At 35.1% G+C, this 18,360-nt stretch overlaps 1 protein-coding gene across 1 annotated transcript in view; it reads left to right on the top strand.

Moving 5' to 3' along the window:
- The window catches only part of UBR2 (ubiquitin protein ligase E3 component n-recognin 2), a 52,651-nt gene that overhangs the window by 19,516 nt on the left and 14,775 nt on the right, over positions 1-18,360 (top strand). Inside the window, exons 11-30 of the mRNA XM_009582884.1 lie at positions 45-208; positions 298-397; positions 1,464-1,592; positions 2,368-2,551; positions 3,612-3,673; positions 4,481-4,591; positions 6,505-6,570; positions 7,960-8,082; positions 8,462-8,525; positions 8,826-8,950; positions 10,220-10,272; positions 10,551-10,653; positions 11,231-11,279; positions 11,645-11,799; positions 13,737-13,839; positions 14,574-14,683; positions 14,897-14,977; positions 15,968-16,149; positions 16,853-17,052; positions 17,910-18,003. Coding sequence (XP_009581179.1) covers positions 45-208; positions 298-397; positions 1,464-1,592; positions 2,368-2,551; positions 3,612-3,673; positions 4,481-4,591; positions 6,505-6,570; positions 7,960-8,082; positions 8,462-8,525; positions 8,826-8,950; positions 10,220-10,272; positions 10,551-10,653; positions 11,231-11,279; positions 11,645-11,799; positions 13,737-13,839; positions 14,574-14,683; positions 14,897-14,977; positions 15,968-16,149; positions 16,853-17,052; positions 17,910-18,003 — 2,258 coding nt within the window. The remainder of the gene's footprint in view (positions 1-44; positions 209-297; positions 398-1,463; positions 1,593-2,367; positions 2,552-3,611; positions 3,674-4,480; positions 4,592-6,504; positions 6,571-7,959; positions 8,083-8,461; positions 8,526-8,825; positions 8,951-10,219; positions 10,273-10,550; positions 10,654-11,230; positions 11,280-11,644; positions 11,800-13,736; positions 13,840-14,573; positions 14,684-14,896; positions 14,978-15,967; positions 16,150-16,852; positions 17,053-17,909; positions 18,004-18,360) is intronic.

Raw genomic sequence — 18,360 nt, 5'->3', positions numbered from 1 at the left:
GCTGCGTCTTTAATTACAGCAAATTTCAATATACTTTGACATAGGCTCGAATGCTAATAACAGAAGAAAATCTCATGACCACTATCATCAAAACTTTTATGGACCACTTAAGGCATCGTGACATTCAAGGCAGGTTTCAGTTTGAACGTTACACTGCTCTGCAAGCTTTCAAATTCAGGCGTGTTCAGAGCCTTATTTTGGATCTCAAGTAAGTATATTAACTATGTGCTGACTTGATCAATTGAGGAGGAAAAAAAAAATATAAAATTAACACTTGTATCTTTCTGATGTATCCAGGTATGTGTTGATAAGTAAGCCAACTGAGTGGTCAGATGACTTGAGGCACAAGTTCCTGGAGGGTTTTGATGCCTTTTTAGAATTACTTAAATGTATGCAGGTATGTAAATCTGTGAATTACAAAATTTGCACTGTGTTAAAGCAGGAAGTTAGCTATTATGGTATAAAAATGGAGGAAATTTAACGTACGCTCCATTTTATAACTTCAATGCAGTATAACTTTTGGAGTCATCATGTTTTCCTGAAAAATAACATCTCACCTAAGTTTTTTTTTTTTTTATTTAGTTTGTTGTAGAGGGCAGTAAAAAGGAAGAGTGGTTCAAAAAGAAAAATGTAGTTTGGGGCATATTTTGCAGCTATACAGGCAGATCAGACACAATTAATTGTGTGAGCAAAATTTGGTCCATCTTAACCAGCTTTCCCTCATAGCGAGAGCTCCACTTACTACTTAAGTGTCAGCAGAGCTGCTCCTTGTGTCGAGGAATATATAGTTCCTGACATACAAACAGACATCTTCACTGTGTTTTTTTCCCCCCAGCCTTTTCATGTGCTGTATTACCTTAAGAGGAGTACTTTAAAAGCAGTGCAGCTTTTACAAATTGACTGTAAGATCAGTAAGGTATAAGTCAGAATCACTCCCACTTTTCAGTACTTCAGTAGCATACCTTTCTCAGTACTTAGCTTTCGTTAGTCTGTTTATGATAGTATATTGTAGTCCTCAGATCATGCTGGTTTTTTTTCTTCTTACGCCAAGAGCTGATTAGGTACTATAGTACCCAGTCTTTAGTTAGTACTTAACTGCGTTTAGTAGCACGTCCCTAGAAAATACATTCAAAAACCAAAATGTGTATGTAAGATAATGTTACGTATGCAAATGTTCTTGTACTGCTCATAATACTGAAATCTCTGCAGGTGTTAATAATATAAATAGAGCTCGTGTCCAAAAACTTTCTTGTGCCAGTGTTCTTCTCTTCCAATTCCTGTTTTATTTTCTTGTTAATATTTCAATGTGTATAATTCCTTTTCAGATGATCCCAAGCTTCTTTTTTCCTGTTGTAGCAACAATGTACTTATAAGGACAGGTAGCCACTGTCTCACACTTACGCTAATGTTGTCAATGTATTTCAGTGCTATACTGTTGAAATGCATAATTCTTTTTGTTCAAGGGTATGGATCCAATAACTCGTCAAGTAGGACAACACATAGAAATGGAACCAGAATGGGAGGCAGCATTTACATTGCAGATGAAATTAACACTTGTTATTTCAATGATGCAGGACTGGTGTGCTTTAGATGTAAGTTCCTTCTGAATTGTTTTTCCATGTGAATATGTGAAGGGGAAAAAAACCCAAAGAAATGTGTAACAATTGAGCAAGACACATAACTGCACCGTAAGCCAAGATCATCTTCTCTGAGCAAGTGCAAATCTTTTCTGTATTTAAACACATCTTTTATGTCTTGAACTGACCAGGTCATAAGAATGTGGTTAAGCCTTTTAAAAAAATATTGCAGAGGGAGTTCTGTCACGCATCTGAAAGTTGTGGTCATCACAACACTATTAGGGTATAATTTTCAGAGAAGAGGGAATAGAGGAGTAGGCCCTGGACCTACCAAACGCTGCCTGATTATAAATCGGGTTTCTACTCCGTAAGTGTGTCAAGTTTCAGGAGTACAGAACTTCAGCATGGTAAAATATGGCTGTGGAACAAGTGATTCTGGAATATTTCAACATTCAAGCTGGCTTTAATCTGTCACTGTTAGTTAATATGCACATTTTACTAGCCTAGCATGATCATTGCTCAGAAAGTTCCCATAACATAAGTTACAAAAAAAATCCAAAACCCGAAACAACTAGTGGGTGTTTTTCTAATCAGACATACCTGTATGAGTTTTGCAATCTGTGTCCCCCTTAATTCGGCTCCTTTTGTTGGATTCCTTATCTTAATTCTGCAGAACAGATAATAATGGTAAAAACCCCAAACCTGTCAGACTTTTTTATGTTGGCTGTATTATTTTGCAGAACTCTGTTTTTTTTTTTATAATCTCTGTAAACTGCGATCTTCCTTTTAGGAAAAAGTGTTAATTGAAGCTTACAAGAAATGCCTGACTGTGTTGATGCAGTGTCATAGTGGTTTTACTGACGGAGAACAGCCTATTGTTCTCAGTATGTGTGGACATTCAGTTGAGACCATCAGATACTGTGTTTCTCAGGAAAAAGTTAGCATTCATCTCCCGGTTTCTCGTTTACTTGCAGGTATGAACTAGTTTAAAAATATTTCAGGAAATGAAAAATGTTGTGTAAATGTGATTTGTATTTCTGTGTACATAAGGAACCACACAACCGTTCTTTAAAGCGTGAATAGGATACATTTTGGCTATTTTCTAGCTGTTTGATAGCCGCTAAGCAAAATGTTCCCAAGCATTGGAGAAGTTGTTATTGTTTCAGGCCTGGGGGAGATTGTCTCATGCCTCTGGATTTGTCAGTGGGGTGTGTTGTAGGCAGTTACTGCTGCTTTTTCACTTGAGTGATGCAAAAGAAATGCAACAAAATATGGACTGTAGTTGACTGTTTTGAAATATGTTTAGCTGTCAGATTGAATAGACTAATCAACATTCTGTTAGAGAACAGATTTATCAAACAGATGTGTTACCAGAAAATTAAGCTATGTCTTTCTCTTTGTATTGTGCCTATCTTGTTCAACAGTTGTGTTGAAAAAAGGTTGATGAATTTTAGTTTACAGAATCAGAAAGTCATATGCTAAAAATAAATTCACGGGTAATGAAGCAAAAAAGGTAATTCTTAGGTAAAATACTATGCAGCTCAGCGACAAATAACTTTTGAGTGTTTGAATCTTTAAGCAAAACCCTTGTAGCTTTAAAACAAAGCAAACCAGAAAACCCTTATGTATTTTGTAGGGGCGTCATTATAGTTCCTGAGGTATTTTATAAATCTCTAAAGACTGATAGAAAGGGTGAGGTATCTGTTGTTGATACTTTGTCCTGATAGACGAAGGACTCTTGGCTGTCGCTGAAGGGACATGACAGAGGCAAAAGAAAGGCAAAAGTCTCACTTGTGCTGCAAGTTTTATACAGATACAATGGGAAAACTTTAATTCTCCTAAAATGTATGCTTTGTAATATGTATCTTTAGGAAATAGCTGTGTAGCTCCAGGGTGATAAATCTGCATGCATACTTGTAACTGTGTCCTGAAAATGGTCTGGTAGTAAATTAGATGACCCTTTTTGTCCTATTTGAATTACATAAAATATTGTGTGTAATATTATGTATGTATTTGTTTCATGTATTTATGTAGGCTTGCATGTTTTGCTGAGTAAAACTGAAGTGGCATATAAGTTTCCAGAGCTGCTACCCCTGGTATGTAATTAAATGTAGCGTATTCATTAAATATAATTAATGCTGAGCGTGAGATTGGTCATGTAAGTGTAGGATATTATTAAATAAAACAAAGGACCTTTTTGCTATGAATTCTGTTCAGAGAGACTATCTTTAGTAGATAAAATTACCTCTTAAAAGATTAGATCTAGATATTCATCACTGGAGCATAAGCAATCAGTATTTCTCTCTTAAATAACTTAAAACTCAGGTTTAAGGTTTTTGTTCTTCATTCATTACCTTCTTTTTGTAATAGAAACTGTTTTTAGGAACTCCTTGGCAGGATCTGATTCCTTCTCCTTGGCCTGGGTTCACATGTTCTTCCCCAGCTGTTTCTTGCCTCCTGCATATTCTTATTGATATGCTGTTTCTTTAAGGCGAAGCTGAAAAGAACAAGATAAAGTAAAAGAGGAGAAAACATAACTGGGAGAAGAAATTTCAGTGTCGTTTGAAAGAAGTACTTAACCTTTGAATGAAAGAAAGCAAATGACAATGTTACTAAATTGATGGTGTTGGTGTTTTAAAATACGAAACCTACTGTCTCTAAGAATAAACTAAAGCCCTTGTGGAGTACTTCTGTGGAGCAAAGACAGAATGTAAAGTTGGTTAAAAACGATTGGATAGATTGTGATTAGGCTCATCAAACTTTTGTAATATGTGTATTGGATTTGCTTCTCTTCTGTATCGCCAAAATGTTTTAATGATCACAAATACCATCCTCCTTCATTTCAGTCCCATTTTCTTTTATTTGATATATATATCTCAAAATACTGCATTTTCTTAATGCAGAGTGAACTTAGCCCACCGATGTTAATAGAACATCCTCTACGATGCCTAGTCCTATGTGCCCAAGTGCATGCAGGGATGTGGAGAAGAAATGGGTTCTCTCTTGTTAATCAGGTAAGTACACAGTAGCTGTAGAATCACTGTTCTCTGGTAACTCCCCCAAGATAATTTCGGATCTCAAAACCTCCCATTTCTGTATTGATTTCAAATTTCACTTATGTAAATCTTACGGAAGGCAATGCGAGGTAGGCATTTGTATCAGCACTCACATCATTTGAATATTTGTGCTTTTAAACTGGTCTTTGATTTTTTAGTCAGAAGTTGCTTTTTTGTTTCAGGACTGCTACAGTGTTCAGTGAACTTAGTGCTCTGTGGGTAAAGAAGTTTTAGTATAATGTAGTTAATTACTCCTAGCCTTTTTACTGTATACTGTCCAACAGCAGCATGAAGTGCAGAATTAGATCTGCATCTTCGGTAATGCATTCATCACCTTCACATAAAAGTGTCTCAAATATAAAAATATGCACCATTAAGATACTATTACTATTTATGTTTATAAAGTAATTGAAATCCGAAGACCACACAGAAGCATTAGAACCAGTATAGAAATGTGTGTTTCTTGGCTTTTATCTCTCATACTTCTTTCATACTTCTGGAGACTAGCTCCATCCATCTCTAAACTTATGTTCTCTGTGTTTGTACAAATTAGGTCTTAGGTGTTTCAAGCATAATGACTATAAAATGGGTACTGTAGTGTCAGTGCCACCCACCAGGGTGATCGTCTAAAGTGTTTTTCTCAGCAAGACATGGATTGCAACAGAAATAGGATTTAATTCTGTGAGGTGTTGACTTGATTTATTTGCAAGAAACTTCTTTCCTTCCCACAAGCCCCCATCTTCACTAGATAGTTGCAATGCATGTGTACTAGGAGGCTGAATTAAGCTGCTCAAACATATTATATTCTGACACTTCTTGCCTCTTAACCTAAAGGATCTTTATAAGGTGATGTCCTTTATTGTCATTACTAAAGCAAAAGGAGCTCTAGTTATGTACAGTTATAGCAGCGCCCATATTACTGTAGACACACATCAAATCTGAAATATCAGCATAGCTTTTGATGGAGAAATAAGTCTCTCTGTTAATTTCCCCTGGTTGTCAGCATCTTGAAATTAAGAGCCTGGTTTAGTTTAGGTAATACGGCTCCCACAGTCTGGAAGTCCTTTCTCTTTCCTTTGGCTATGGAGAGCTCATGTTCCTGACAGCTCCTTTTGGATATTTTCCCAGAAGATAGGAATGGGCACGTATGTGTGGATTGTTAGTATGGGGAAGACAGGGAAGGCATGCCTAGCTCTCTTCCATGTAATTCTGGTGAGAAATGGTATGTCTCTAGAGGAAAGTTTAGCACGCTGAAGATTGTTCCCAGTCCCAGGTAGAAACTTGGCAGCTCTCTTCAATTTTTCTTAATTGTGGTAGAATCAACCTTTCCCACGTTTCAGCGCCATGCGGTGATTGTGGTGTTGCTGCTGCTTCGTGCAGCAGTTGAGCAGTGCTGTTGAGTTCACTCCCAGGATGGTTTGGATTCAGGATCGTTCTATCACAATATTAACGTTTTGCTGAAACTGGTAATTCCTGAAAGATTATATCTCAAATAATTAAAGAGCTATTCATTGAGCAAAGAAAGAACATTTCTCTAACTGCAAGGGCTTTCCCTCCAGTGAATTTCAAACAGTTAATTGCTAAACAAGTAGATACATTAAAACGTAGCCCAAAGAGGGCTACAAGATTTTTTCTTTCTAAGTGTATGCAATCTAGACATTAGATCAATACAACCCAGCCAGCAACCATGCTTGTTTTGCGCTATATAAAAATGTTCTTTGCATACAAATATATTTGTATAACTTTCTCAAATCACGGATTCATTTCTTGTTTACTAATACTGTATAACAAAGTTTATTTTTCCAGAATGAAAATAATTTTAGCCTAAATATGATATTTGTTAATTACTGGGGTTTGTTTTTTTATTTCAGATTTATTACTATCATAATGTGAAGTGCAGGAGGGAGATGTTTGACAAGGACATAGTGATGCTTCAGGTAACCACATGTACCAGTTTGCATTTTTATCAAGCATTTTCAGGATATGTGTGCATTTGTTTTTAGCTCCATCAGAACCTTTTAATGACAAGGAAAAAAGTCAATTTTTGTGGAAGAACTTCTATTTTTTATTATATCTATGTCTTTATGGGATAATTTGTAAAGGAAATACTGTTGTTATCCTTGTATTTTAAATATACTGTGGAAAGTGTAGAATTTTCTGTGTAATGCGTATGTAATGCTACATCTTCAAGAATGTAATATTTTAACTAATGGAGTTGTGCTGTACTGGCAGTTGTGTGAGTCTGCAGGTGTTCAGTAATGTACTCAATGTATGTGTTGCATATTCTCCCTCCCTTCAAAGTTGGCATCTAAAATGCTGGATAGCAAGTGGAACCCCATACAGTAGTTTGTGGGGTTGTTTGTGGTTTTTGTTTTTGTTTTTTTTACTTAAGAAGAGATTTTACAAATCTCGCAGTCTACTTAGCTCTGACACAGAGAGGTCTGATGCATTACTTCTACATTGAGAGTGACGAAAGCTAAAATTTGCAGCTCGCTGTGCGTAGTTCACCTATAGAGCAAAATCTTTCCTCGGGAAGTCCCTCAAATCTTACCTAGAGTTAGCAATACCCAACGTGATGCATATGTCCTGAGTTCTGCTTTCAGACATATTTCCCTGAGGCTTGATCTACCCCTAATTTTTAATGATCATCTGCAGCTGCCCATTTGGGTAGATATCCTTCAGTTTTGTTGGAAATTATTCTGTCTTAAAGATGGTCCCATTAGCAATAGTAAACTAACAACAAATATTTATAATTGGTGAACTTAGATACATTGTTTAATAAGCAGAAAAAACTTTGGCCAGTAGTTTTCAGAAATGGAAGTAAATGTTTGTGGCTACATTGAAACATTAGTATTGTTCTTTCCAGGAAGGTTTGGGAAGCCTTGCTAAAGTCTTCAGCCTTTGTTTTGAGGATTGGAATTTAGTTTTAAAATCTTTATGTGCTATATACTACTAAGTGATATTATGCCTTCTAAAAGTTGAGCCAGCAGGAACAGGATTGTAGAGACAAAACCAACGAACCAAAAGTCTTTCATTGAATTTTATTTAGACTATTTGAGATAGAAGGAATAACCCAGAATATTTTACACTTAAAAGGGCATCAGAAATTATTGATAAAGCATAGGATCCTGCTTGTCAAATGTGCTGTCACTTGTGTTATTGGAGCCCTAAGAGAGTAAACTTAAGTAATAAAATCTTCATGCCCAGGATAGAGAGAGGAATTAATTTCATAAAGAATATACTGTGAACATTGTATATAAATATACAAACATGTTATAATAACACCCAATCTATTTTCTGTTTATAATAATTTTTCTTTTTAATAGACAGGTGTGTCTATGATGGATCCAAATCACTTCTTGATGATAATGTTGAGTCGCTTTGAACTTTATCAGATATTTAGTACTCCAGACTACGGCAAAAGATTTAGCACAGAAAATACTAACAAGGTATTTTATGTACTGCTGCAATAGAAAACCTGCAATTTTGTTTTCGAAAGTGTATTAGATGCTGTTGTACCGAGACAGTGCAATTTGTTCATAAAAAAGCAAAACCTATTCTATTTTAATTTAGTTTGACCAGTTTGAAATATGCATAAATAATTTTACCTGTCAAACTGGTAAATGTCAGAAACTGATGCATAATTTTTGCATTGTTTAAGAAGTTTAAGGCAGTTGTGCATTTCAGCATGGCTTAATTTGGGAGTGCTAAGGGTGAAAACAGGCAATGTTTTGAAGCACTGAAAAAATATTTTCAGCATATGGAATAATTCTTTTATGCTTAATTGAAAAATGTAAATTCTTTTTCTGTTTGTTTATTTTAATTCAGGATGTTGTTCAACAAAATAACACTCTTATAGAAGAGATGCTATACCTCATTATAATGATTGTTGGTAAGTTCAGAATACATTTGATTAATTTTAAAATTTAGTCTCTTCAATGGTCTGGAATGAGCATTCTTCATTGTCATCTCAAGTTCAGTTCTATTTTGAGCTTCCTGTAGTTCTGACTTCTTTCCTAGGAGAAAAGCCTTGAAACTAGCTTAGATAAACATAACGAATTTTTGAACACTGGTGGGTGAACACAAGATTTCACAGAAGAGACTTATTTTCCAGTCTTTTGCTTTACATTGCAAAAGAAGAGAAAGAAATGTTTAAAATCCCGAAGACAAAATGTTATATTTTATTTTTCAGGTGAAAGATTCAGTCCTGGAATAGGACAGGTAAATGCAACAGATGAAATCAAACGAGAGATCATCCATCAGTTGAGCATCAGGCCAATGGCTCACAGTGAATTGGTAAAGGCATTACCTGAAGATGTAAGTAACTTGGGAGAAAAAAGAAAAAAAGGCAACTTCAACTTTATAAAATTTTTCTTACGCAAGTTTATGCCACTTAATATGGAATGGGAGCAGCGTGATTATGCTAAGAGTGAGGTTAGCATGAGTACAGATTAATAGTTGTCATGGAGAAGGTAGGAAAGAGCTATAGAAGAAGAAACAACATATGAGAGAGGCAGGAGCCTGAGACTTTCTTCAGCTCTTTTTTCTTTTTAGTACAGTTTCTTATCAGGCCATCTGGTCAGCAGTCTCTGCAGTCTGCTTGTAAACCCTGAATAGATGTATCTAAGTGGGTTGTTGGAGCTATCCAGAAATATAAGCTGTTATATTTTAAAGCCTAACAATAATTGAAAAGACATGGAATCAGACACAGTATAATGACTTGTGTAACATAAATGCTTCATTTGCATGGACAGAAGCATTTATCTGAATTCTAGTATGAGTGGTTTTGTAGGACAGCAAAGCTTAATTTTTTTTTTTTTTTTAGTATTTTTGAAATAATCTTTAAAACATGATATCCGAAGGCAGCCAAAATTCAAAAGTTAATCTTTTACTATATTGGTAGTACTTTTAATGATAAATTCTGAAATACTTTTTGTTGTTCTAAATATTTTAAACTTAAACAATTTGAAAAGTCAAATTTTAAAAAATATTTTAGTGTTGGATGAAAGAGCAAACTAGGATTTAAGCTAGAGTTCTAAATTGCATTGTCAGTCTTAAAAACATTTTCCCTGGCCTGTTAACTGCTGTGAATATGTATTGCAGGAAGGGGATGGGAATGTTAAAAGGTAATTTGTGTATGAAGTAGCGTTACATATTTGACCTGATTTCTCCTGCTGCGTTTTGTGGTTGTTTTACCATTTTTCAGTGACTTGTCTTTTTAGCTTTCCTATATTTATTTCATTTTAAAAGCCTAGAAACCAGAAATATTGACTGTGTATTCCTAAGATAGGCTGAGTAAGCTAACTTGAAGTTTTCTTCTGTTACTGTTACATCCAAGTTTATTACGGCAAGGAAGAACAATAAAAATTAAGCACTTAAAATGGCATTATTTTTTAAAAATACTTTTTGCAGAGGTGGTATTCCTGAACGTGTTTTCATTTTACGTGCTGTAGCATTCTCTTGAGAGCCAGTAAAATGACTTTGTACTGATTTGTTTTGCATGCTTATCTAGTGTTATATTATATTTGAATGTGTTTAATCCAAGAACTACAGTAACACACTGTCTTGCCTTTTCACTCAATGTAGGAGAACAAAGAGACAGGAATGGAAAGTGTGATTGAAGAAGTGGCCTGTTTCAAGTATGTTTCCCTTTATTCTAATATTACAACTGTAAAAATGGAATATCTAAATTAGTGAAAATGAGAGAATAGAAGAAAGGGGGCTGGGTCGTGGTGTTTTCCCATGGCTTTACTCTTGTGCATCATTCTTAATACTCTTACTTATTTGATTTCTAGAATGCCTATTGAGCAGTGTTTTTTAGCTGTTCTAATTAACTATTTATGCTCAGATGTTAATAACCAATGAACATAAGTTTTTATATATCTCTTTCTTTTTTCTTTTTTTTTTTTTTTGGTAGGAAACCTGGATTAACAGGCAGAGGGCTCTATGAACTAAAACCAGAATGTGCCAGGAACTTCAATTTGTATTTCTATCACTTTTCAAGGGCAGAGCAATCAAAGGTAACTAGTTATTTAACTTTCTGGGTTTTATTTTGTGTCTTTTTTGGTTTGATTATTTCCAAAGGTTTATTCTGTGAAGAATTATTATCAGCTGGTTAAAAGTTAACTTTTAAAAGTTAACTTATTTGAGAACATTGACAAAATTTGCCCAAGATTTTGCAGTGATTCCTGTGCCACTGGATCCTGTGACCTATACAGAGCTGCTGAAATCAGTGGGGCTTCAGGAGCTTGTCTCTGGGTTCTCTTAGGTCTTATTTTACTGGAAGTATTTAAACAATCTGTATTTTCACTTAACCTTTGTGGAAGTTACCATTTTAGTTCAGACTTGTTTTATGATTTTATGCTAGAAAAAGAATCCAGGCTGTCTCAAGATGAAAGATTAATTTTGAAGATGCAGGCCCTACTTTACAAATAGAATGTAAGATAAACTGAAAAGACATGGAAGCCTTCTTGTTTTATTTAAGGCTGGGGAAAAAGGGGAAAAAACAGTAACAATGTAATAAAGTATGAATGCTTTTTTATTGGTTTTATATTTGTACAGGTTTTGAGTAATACTGGCATTATTCTTCTATTTCAGGCAGAGGAAGCACAAAGAAAGCTGAAAAGACAGAACAGAGAAGATACAGGTATTTCTCTTTGAGAAAAAATGGGAGAAGAGGGAAGCACCTATCAAACTGTATATTGCCCTGACACTTAGACTAACATCCTGTTCTTGGGCTAGCCCAAAATTGGTGAAAAGGTAGCCACTTCCCTTATGTCTCCCTGGTTATAGACAGGAATCTGATCCGTCATGGAACCAGCCTTCGGACCAGCTTAATCCTTTGGCTTTTCTGTTACATGCAAGCCATGTTGAATGTTACAACCTGTTACCTGTAATACTGTATCAAGCAACTGTATACTGTCTTGGGTTAAGCTGAAAGTCAAACACTTTATATGGGTGTTGCAAGTTTTAGAGATGCCGAAATGTCAAACACACAAATTTCCCTTTCAGCACTTCCACCACCAGCTCTTCCTCCTTTCTGCCCACTTTTTGCAAGTCTGGTTAATATTCTGCAATCTGATGTCATGCTGTGCATTATGGGAACTATACTGCAGTGGGCAGTAGAACACAATGGCTATGCCTGGTCAGAATCCATGCTACAAAGGGTATGTTTCCTTATTTAAAATTATACTTATACTAAAGGAATGAATATATATTTTAGCACTTTAACATGGGTTTGTAGACTGGGGTTGTTTACTTGGTATCTAATACATCCAGAATACTCTGAATGAGAAATAAATGATGTTTTCTGATAAGACTAGGGAAACCCCTCTGCCTCTGATGCAATTTATTTTTAAAAGTGAATGGAAGACAGAAGTAAATTTCTAATGGGATGCACACAAGAGGGAAGAATTCTGCTTGAATCAGTTGAAATAGTTAGTGATTATTGTGGTAAAGAACCGGTTTATCTGAGTTGTTGCATATTTGATAAAGCACATTGACTTTTTCTTGACGTTCCTTTCCTTATTTTCAGTTTAGGCTAAATCACTTTAGAAAAAGTACAGAAAAGAATTTTCTAACTTGAAAATATATCAGCTTTGGGAAACTCAACTGAGCTGTTTGTTCCTCATTATTTATGATGATCTTTAGAAACCTGGAGGGTTACTGTAGATTTTGTTGTTCATGGTGGTCATTTTGTGGGGTGTGCAGAGATAAGTGGTAAACTCCATCAAAGGGCTATTCATACTGGTCAGGGTTGTTGGTTTGGTGTCCAAACCCAAACTTTTCAAAAATATTGATGGATTTTTAAATAATGTTTTGAAATAAAATGCCAGCTCTGAAACTGAGTATTGATTTTTTGACATTCAGTCTTATTAAGTGTATATTACCTTTTATAGCTAAGTTTAAATTAACATAAGCAATTCTGTATAACATAAAAAAAGTTGAAAATGGAACAATACATCAGTATTATAAATCGCAACAAAAATTGAAGAATGTAGTTACATTTAGGCAATGTGAGAATGCTAGGCTTTGGAATAACTGTGTAGAATAAGATTTTATTTTTATTTCTTTGAAACTGAACTAAAACATGCTCAGCCAGATGAGTACCTCTGTGTTGTTCTCCAAAATGTGCGATTCATTAGGGACCTATCAGTTGCTCACAAGCAGTGCTTTATGTTCACTGATGCCATGCAGTTGGACTGCATCTTTCCCAAGTTAACCACTCTCGTCTTGGAAGCACCATGCAAAGGTTGATATGAGGCACCTGGAAGAGGTGGCCTATATTTGATGAGACCTTGTTAGATAGATGTGATAGAATGAGGAAAAATTGACTGTTACTTATTAAAACAAATAAAAAAAACTTCAAGACTCAAATCAGTTTTACGACTTTATCTATAGATACTTCAGTTATCTTAGACTGTTTCATTCCAGTTCTGCTACAGATTTTCCAGTGACTATTCTTTTCTTACATGGGTTTCAGTATTGATTCCAGGCATTCAGTAACACTTTTTGTCTATAGCATCCTGGCAATTTATGTGGGGTGGCAAAAGTGATTGATTCAGCATGAGAGAGTTCACCACCAAGATTTAAGTATTTCAGCTTTAAAATGCCATTCAGGCTATTTTAGTGCCAAATAGGGTAATTTCAATTTTTAAGTTCAAGGAGATTACAGTTTTTCGCTGACCTAAAAGTTAATATTATTTTAAAATGTGTTTCTATAGTGTTAAATTTCATTTAATAATTTTAACTTTGTCAGTTAAATTTTGTACATAAAAAGGATTTAAAGTGTGCATCATGCTTCTGTCCAGAGACTTGTGATAATAACATGCAATCGCTAGGGAGAAAGCTAAGAAGCACTGCCTTCTCGCTCACTAGACAGGACATCAAACAGAAAGATAGAAGTGGTATAATGTGGTTTTTATCTGGCAAAGTTTCAAGAATTTGTAAACAAACACTGTTACTCCTGTGTAACGTATTGGAATTACGTATATAGAAATAACTTCAAATATATTCTTAATATATAATTTTATTATATGACTTCCTTGTCTCTTAATGAATTACCCAAACTATATAAAGAGATTATATGAATTATTTTACCTAGGTTTTGCATTTGCTTGGAATGGCACTACAAGAAGAAAAACAACATCTGGAGAATCTCAGTGAGGAGAATGTTGTAACGTTTACCTTCACTCAGAAAATATCAAGTATGCCTTTCTTTTCAAATGTGTAGAAAATTTTAAATAACTGAAAATGCCAGTGTCTCATGTTTTGTTCTTCTGAAACAGTATTTACCAGAAGAGTATATTTGTTTATCCATCAAAATTTTACCATGTTGACTATACATATGTGCTTTACATATGTGTAGATTCTATGATAGTAGCAATACTAAAGGCCTTTTCTAGAGGAGAAGTCCAGGTAAATATGATTCTTAATATCTTTAAGTAGCATCTCAACATGCTGTATGTGATCAGATGCTACAATTGCAAAAACTGTAGTTGCTTTCTTAAATGGTCTTTTAACCTTGACTCTCCTTTGCATCTTCTGACTAGTGCCTCTAGTTTTGCTAAGACATGAAAGTTGCTAAGACTCTTCCATTTCAAATAAGTGGGAAATAAAATATTGGAAGTTCTACATGGCAGCTCCCAAGATGAAAACAGCCAGGGAGCACATACAGTGCATTTGTCTTGTAAGAAAATACAGTCAGTGAGCAAGACTTTTAAGACTATTTCCTCTAACTTTTCAGGATTTAGAGGGTATTCATGAAAATGTTTGCAGAGGGGGGAATAAAAGTTACATATTGTGCCTATTTGTTGAAGAAATTCTTCAGCTGCTGAACATACACAAGTGTTGTTTTTTGGTTTTTGTTGTTTTTAATGTTTGTGAATGATTAGTTTGTCAGGTAACAGTATAATCAATTGACATCTTAATTTTTTCTCAGGACCAGGAGAGGCACCCAATAATTCCCCTAGTATACTAGCTATGCTAGAAACACTGCAAAATGCACCTCATCTGGAAGTGCACAAGGACATGATCAGATGGATATTGAAGGTAAATCTATTTTATATAACTGCTGAAAATCATGCAAAGAATATGTTTGAAACTTTCCTACTTGTATTGTGATGATTTCCTTATTTCATATGTTGATTTGTTGTACCTACTTTTTTCCTCTTCTGGAATCCAACACTGTGTATTATCTGGCCAGCATTACAGTATACACAGTTATACTCACATGTCACAAACAAATTGTTTTTTTTCTTACAGACTTTCAATACTATTAAGAAACTAAGAGAAAGCTCTTCTACAAGTCCTGTGGCTGAGACAGAAGGAAATATTATGGAGGAGGTAAAAGCAAGCTGTAACAGTTAGCTGATCTGGAACAGGTCTGGGTTGTGACTAGTAGAGGCCTGTATTTCTAATTGCAGCTCTAAATCAAAGATGGGAAACATCAGTCCATTCTGAAATTCTGTCTCACAGCTTATAGATCAAACCCATTTGTCTGAATGACCTATTGGGAGAGTCCCTGGACTATTTTTCTTTGCCTTATATATTGTAGTCTCCAAATCTTTTGCAAGTTTGCTCCTTAGAATTGTTTGTAGTACTGATCGCATCATTTAATGATTCTGCTCTTCCCATCATTTCAGGCTCCTTGGAAAGCTGTTCAAGGAAATGGTATCTGTGTATTTTTACCATGCAGGTCATTCCAGATAAGATCTGCTGATTCATTTAGCTTGACATGACGTTCTAGATACTACACAAAGACCTTGGAGCACTGTAGTGCATTTAGGAATACAGCTAGTATGGAGGAAGAGCAGCACTAGAGACGAGACCTGTCACTTACCTTTTTATCTTATGAAGGCTCAAAGGGAAGAGAAATACAAAATACAGTTAAAGGTTGAGGGGGAGAGGTACCCTTCTGGATCTGCAGTTCTACCTGGCATTGAACATGAGCTAAAGAAGAGAGGGCACAAAATAACTTTTTGGTAGACTTTTCTTTTGTCTTTTTATGAGATTTTCATTATTCAGAGATTAGTACATGTTACACATAACAGTAGCTATGTGTAAGTACCCTGGTAAGTAAAGTTCATAGTTGTGTTTAATATTAATGAATGTCGGAATCACTGTAACAACTGCATGCTTTCTTTTGAGACAGCAGTGTCACTTATGTTAACTGTATAACTCTGAATGACTTCATTGTAATCAGTGGCAAAACTCCCATATTTTTAGTGAGGTAGAAATGTGTGTTCACTGCAAAGCATTATCTAAAATTATCTAAATAAATTGTCTGTTGGAACAAGATTTTTTAAAATGACTGAGCAAACAATACAATTTCAGAGTTCACGTGATAAAGACAAAGCTGAAAGGAAGCGAAAAGCTGAGATTGCCAGGCTGCGCAGGGAAAAAATCATGGCCCAGATGTCTGAGATGCAACGGCACTTCATTAATGAAAACAAAGAACTGTTTCAGCAAACTTTGGAGGAACTAGATACTTCAACCTCCGGAGTACATGAAAATAGGTAAAAGAATATAGTTTAATTTTTTTTCCTTTAACTTTTACATCAGATTGTCCTATTGTTACTGCTTAAAAAAACGCTTTTTTTAGTCTTGATGGAAAACTGTTCATAAGTTTTTGAGACCAAAAAAGCAGCAGTAAATGGAATGCTTTCCTCCCCCTTTCTGTCAAGATGGTGGGATAAATATTGATTCCTCCCTCGTCCCATCCTCATAGTGCTCAACACAAACAGGCAAATAATTTTTTGTATAAAATCATCCAGTAAATTGTTAATAATACTGAAGATACTATGCTCTTAAACATAGTAAATTGGAAATAGCTGATTATATGCCTGTTGAGGATCTGGAAGTAAATCTGCTTGTAGCTGGAAATACGAATTGAAGCATGCTAATGATTTTGTGGGGAAGTGGAGAAGTGTTTTCAGAATTTATGTCAGGCACTTAAGGGATGGTGATGATGGAGGGTCTCAGATATAGTTTCTGTGTTAAACTGGAGTGGATAATATTATTGGGAGGGTATATGAATTTTTTCTGTAAAATATGTTCTATTTCTGGGGACATAGGAATTGTTGTATAAATGCCAAAACTATTTTTTGTCAGAGAGCATTTATCGTAAAGCTAGAAAGCTCATTAATCATATTTAAATCGTGGTGTGATTTGTAATGTTTTTCAAATAACCTGCTCACTAGTATTCTTTGAATATTCTAGCCCTGTAATTTCAGATGCAAAACTCACAGCCTTGGGACCAGAGCAAACTAGAGTAGCTGAACACAGACAGGTTGTTATGTGTATATTGTGTCAGGAGGAACAAGAAGTTAAAGTGGACAGCAGGGCTATGGTCTTGGCAGCGTTTATTCAGCGATCAACTGTGTTGTCTAAAAATAGAAACAAAATTATTCCAGACCCTGGTAAGTAAAGTTCATAGTTGTCTTTAATATTAATGAATGTCAGAGTCACTGTAACAACTGCATGCTTTCTTTTGAGACAGTAGTGTTACTTTCTTATGTTAACTGTATAACTCTGAAGGACTTCATTGTAATCATTGGCAAAACTCCCATATTTTTAGTGAGGTAGAAATGTGTGTTCACTGCAAAGCATTATCTAAATGTTCTGCCAGCCATTTATGACAGATTATTTGTAACTATTAAAAAACTTTTTAAAATCAGAAGTGTTTGTTCTTAAACTACACCCATAACATTATAGAGAGGGGAGGTACTGATGTAGTGCTGTAGAAGCACAAGATGCACATTTCCTTCCTCTCAGTTACATGACCTGAAATGCCTCTTAGCGATAATAAAAAATGCTTGGATTTAGGTAACTTTGTGAAACAGATCATAATGGTCGCTGGCATTGTTACAAAGGTTTCTCTGGATTCTGTATATGTAAACACATAGAAAATTTCTTCACTGAATCATTTTGCACTCTCGCTCTGAATGTTAATGTTCCTAAGACTCTTTGTTTAGTGGTACTGAACCACCAAAACTGCATGTAGATCTTGGGGACTTTTACTAGGGCCCAGCACCTCCGAAAGCTTGGTTTGAAGTCTAAGTATAGTACGTACGCTCAAAACAAAATGACATGATAATTGTAAATGATCTAAACAGTTCAAGTTGTTGTGGATTAGTAATATGTTTTGTGCTTCATCAAATGAGTTATACTTTTGTGATAAAGTTTAATAATAACGCAAATGTGGTAACATTTATTTGCAGTTAAGTTTTTTGATAAATGTTTATTTCAAAGTTGTTTTGTTTTATTTTGTATACAGAAAAGTATGACCCATTGTTCATGCACCCAGATCTATCATGTGGCACACACACGGGTAGCTGTGGACATATTATGCATGCTCATTGTTGGCAAAGGTAAAAAGCTATATTTAAGGTTTTAGTCCAAATAGCATGTCATGCCATCAGTTTGCCTAATGGCACTAATATTAATGGCAAAATTACCACCATGTAGTAAACTTAAAAAGGAATGTCATGAAGCAAAACAGCTTTCTGTTGGGGGGCGGGGAGGGGAACTAGAAATCATTATAATAAATACTGTAAACATGTTCAAAATAATTTTCATTTACTATCTGTTATCTTGGTGAAGAAGAATCCAAAGCCACACATGGCGGCTTTCATTCCCTTTGGTTGTTTATCCCTATGCATAATCCCCTGTGGTGCACATATATCTGAACACTCAAGCTCAGTTTGGTTTTTTTGCAGTAATAGACG

Source organism: Fulmarus glacialis, unplaced genomic scaffold (genome assembly GCF_000690835.1).
Source record: "Fulmarus glacialis isolate BGI_N327 unplaced genomic scaffold, ASM69083v1 scaffold12350, whole genome shotgun sequence".
Taxonomy (NCBI): Eukaryota; Metazoa; Chordata; class Aves; order Procellariiformes; family Procellariidae; genus Fulmarus; species Fulmarus glacialis.
This window is presented reverse-complemented; position numbering and strand designations above follow the sequence as displayed.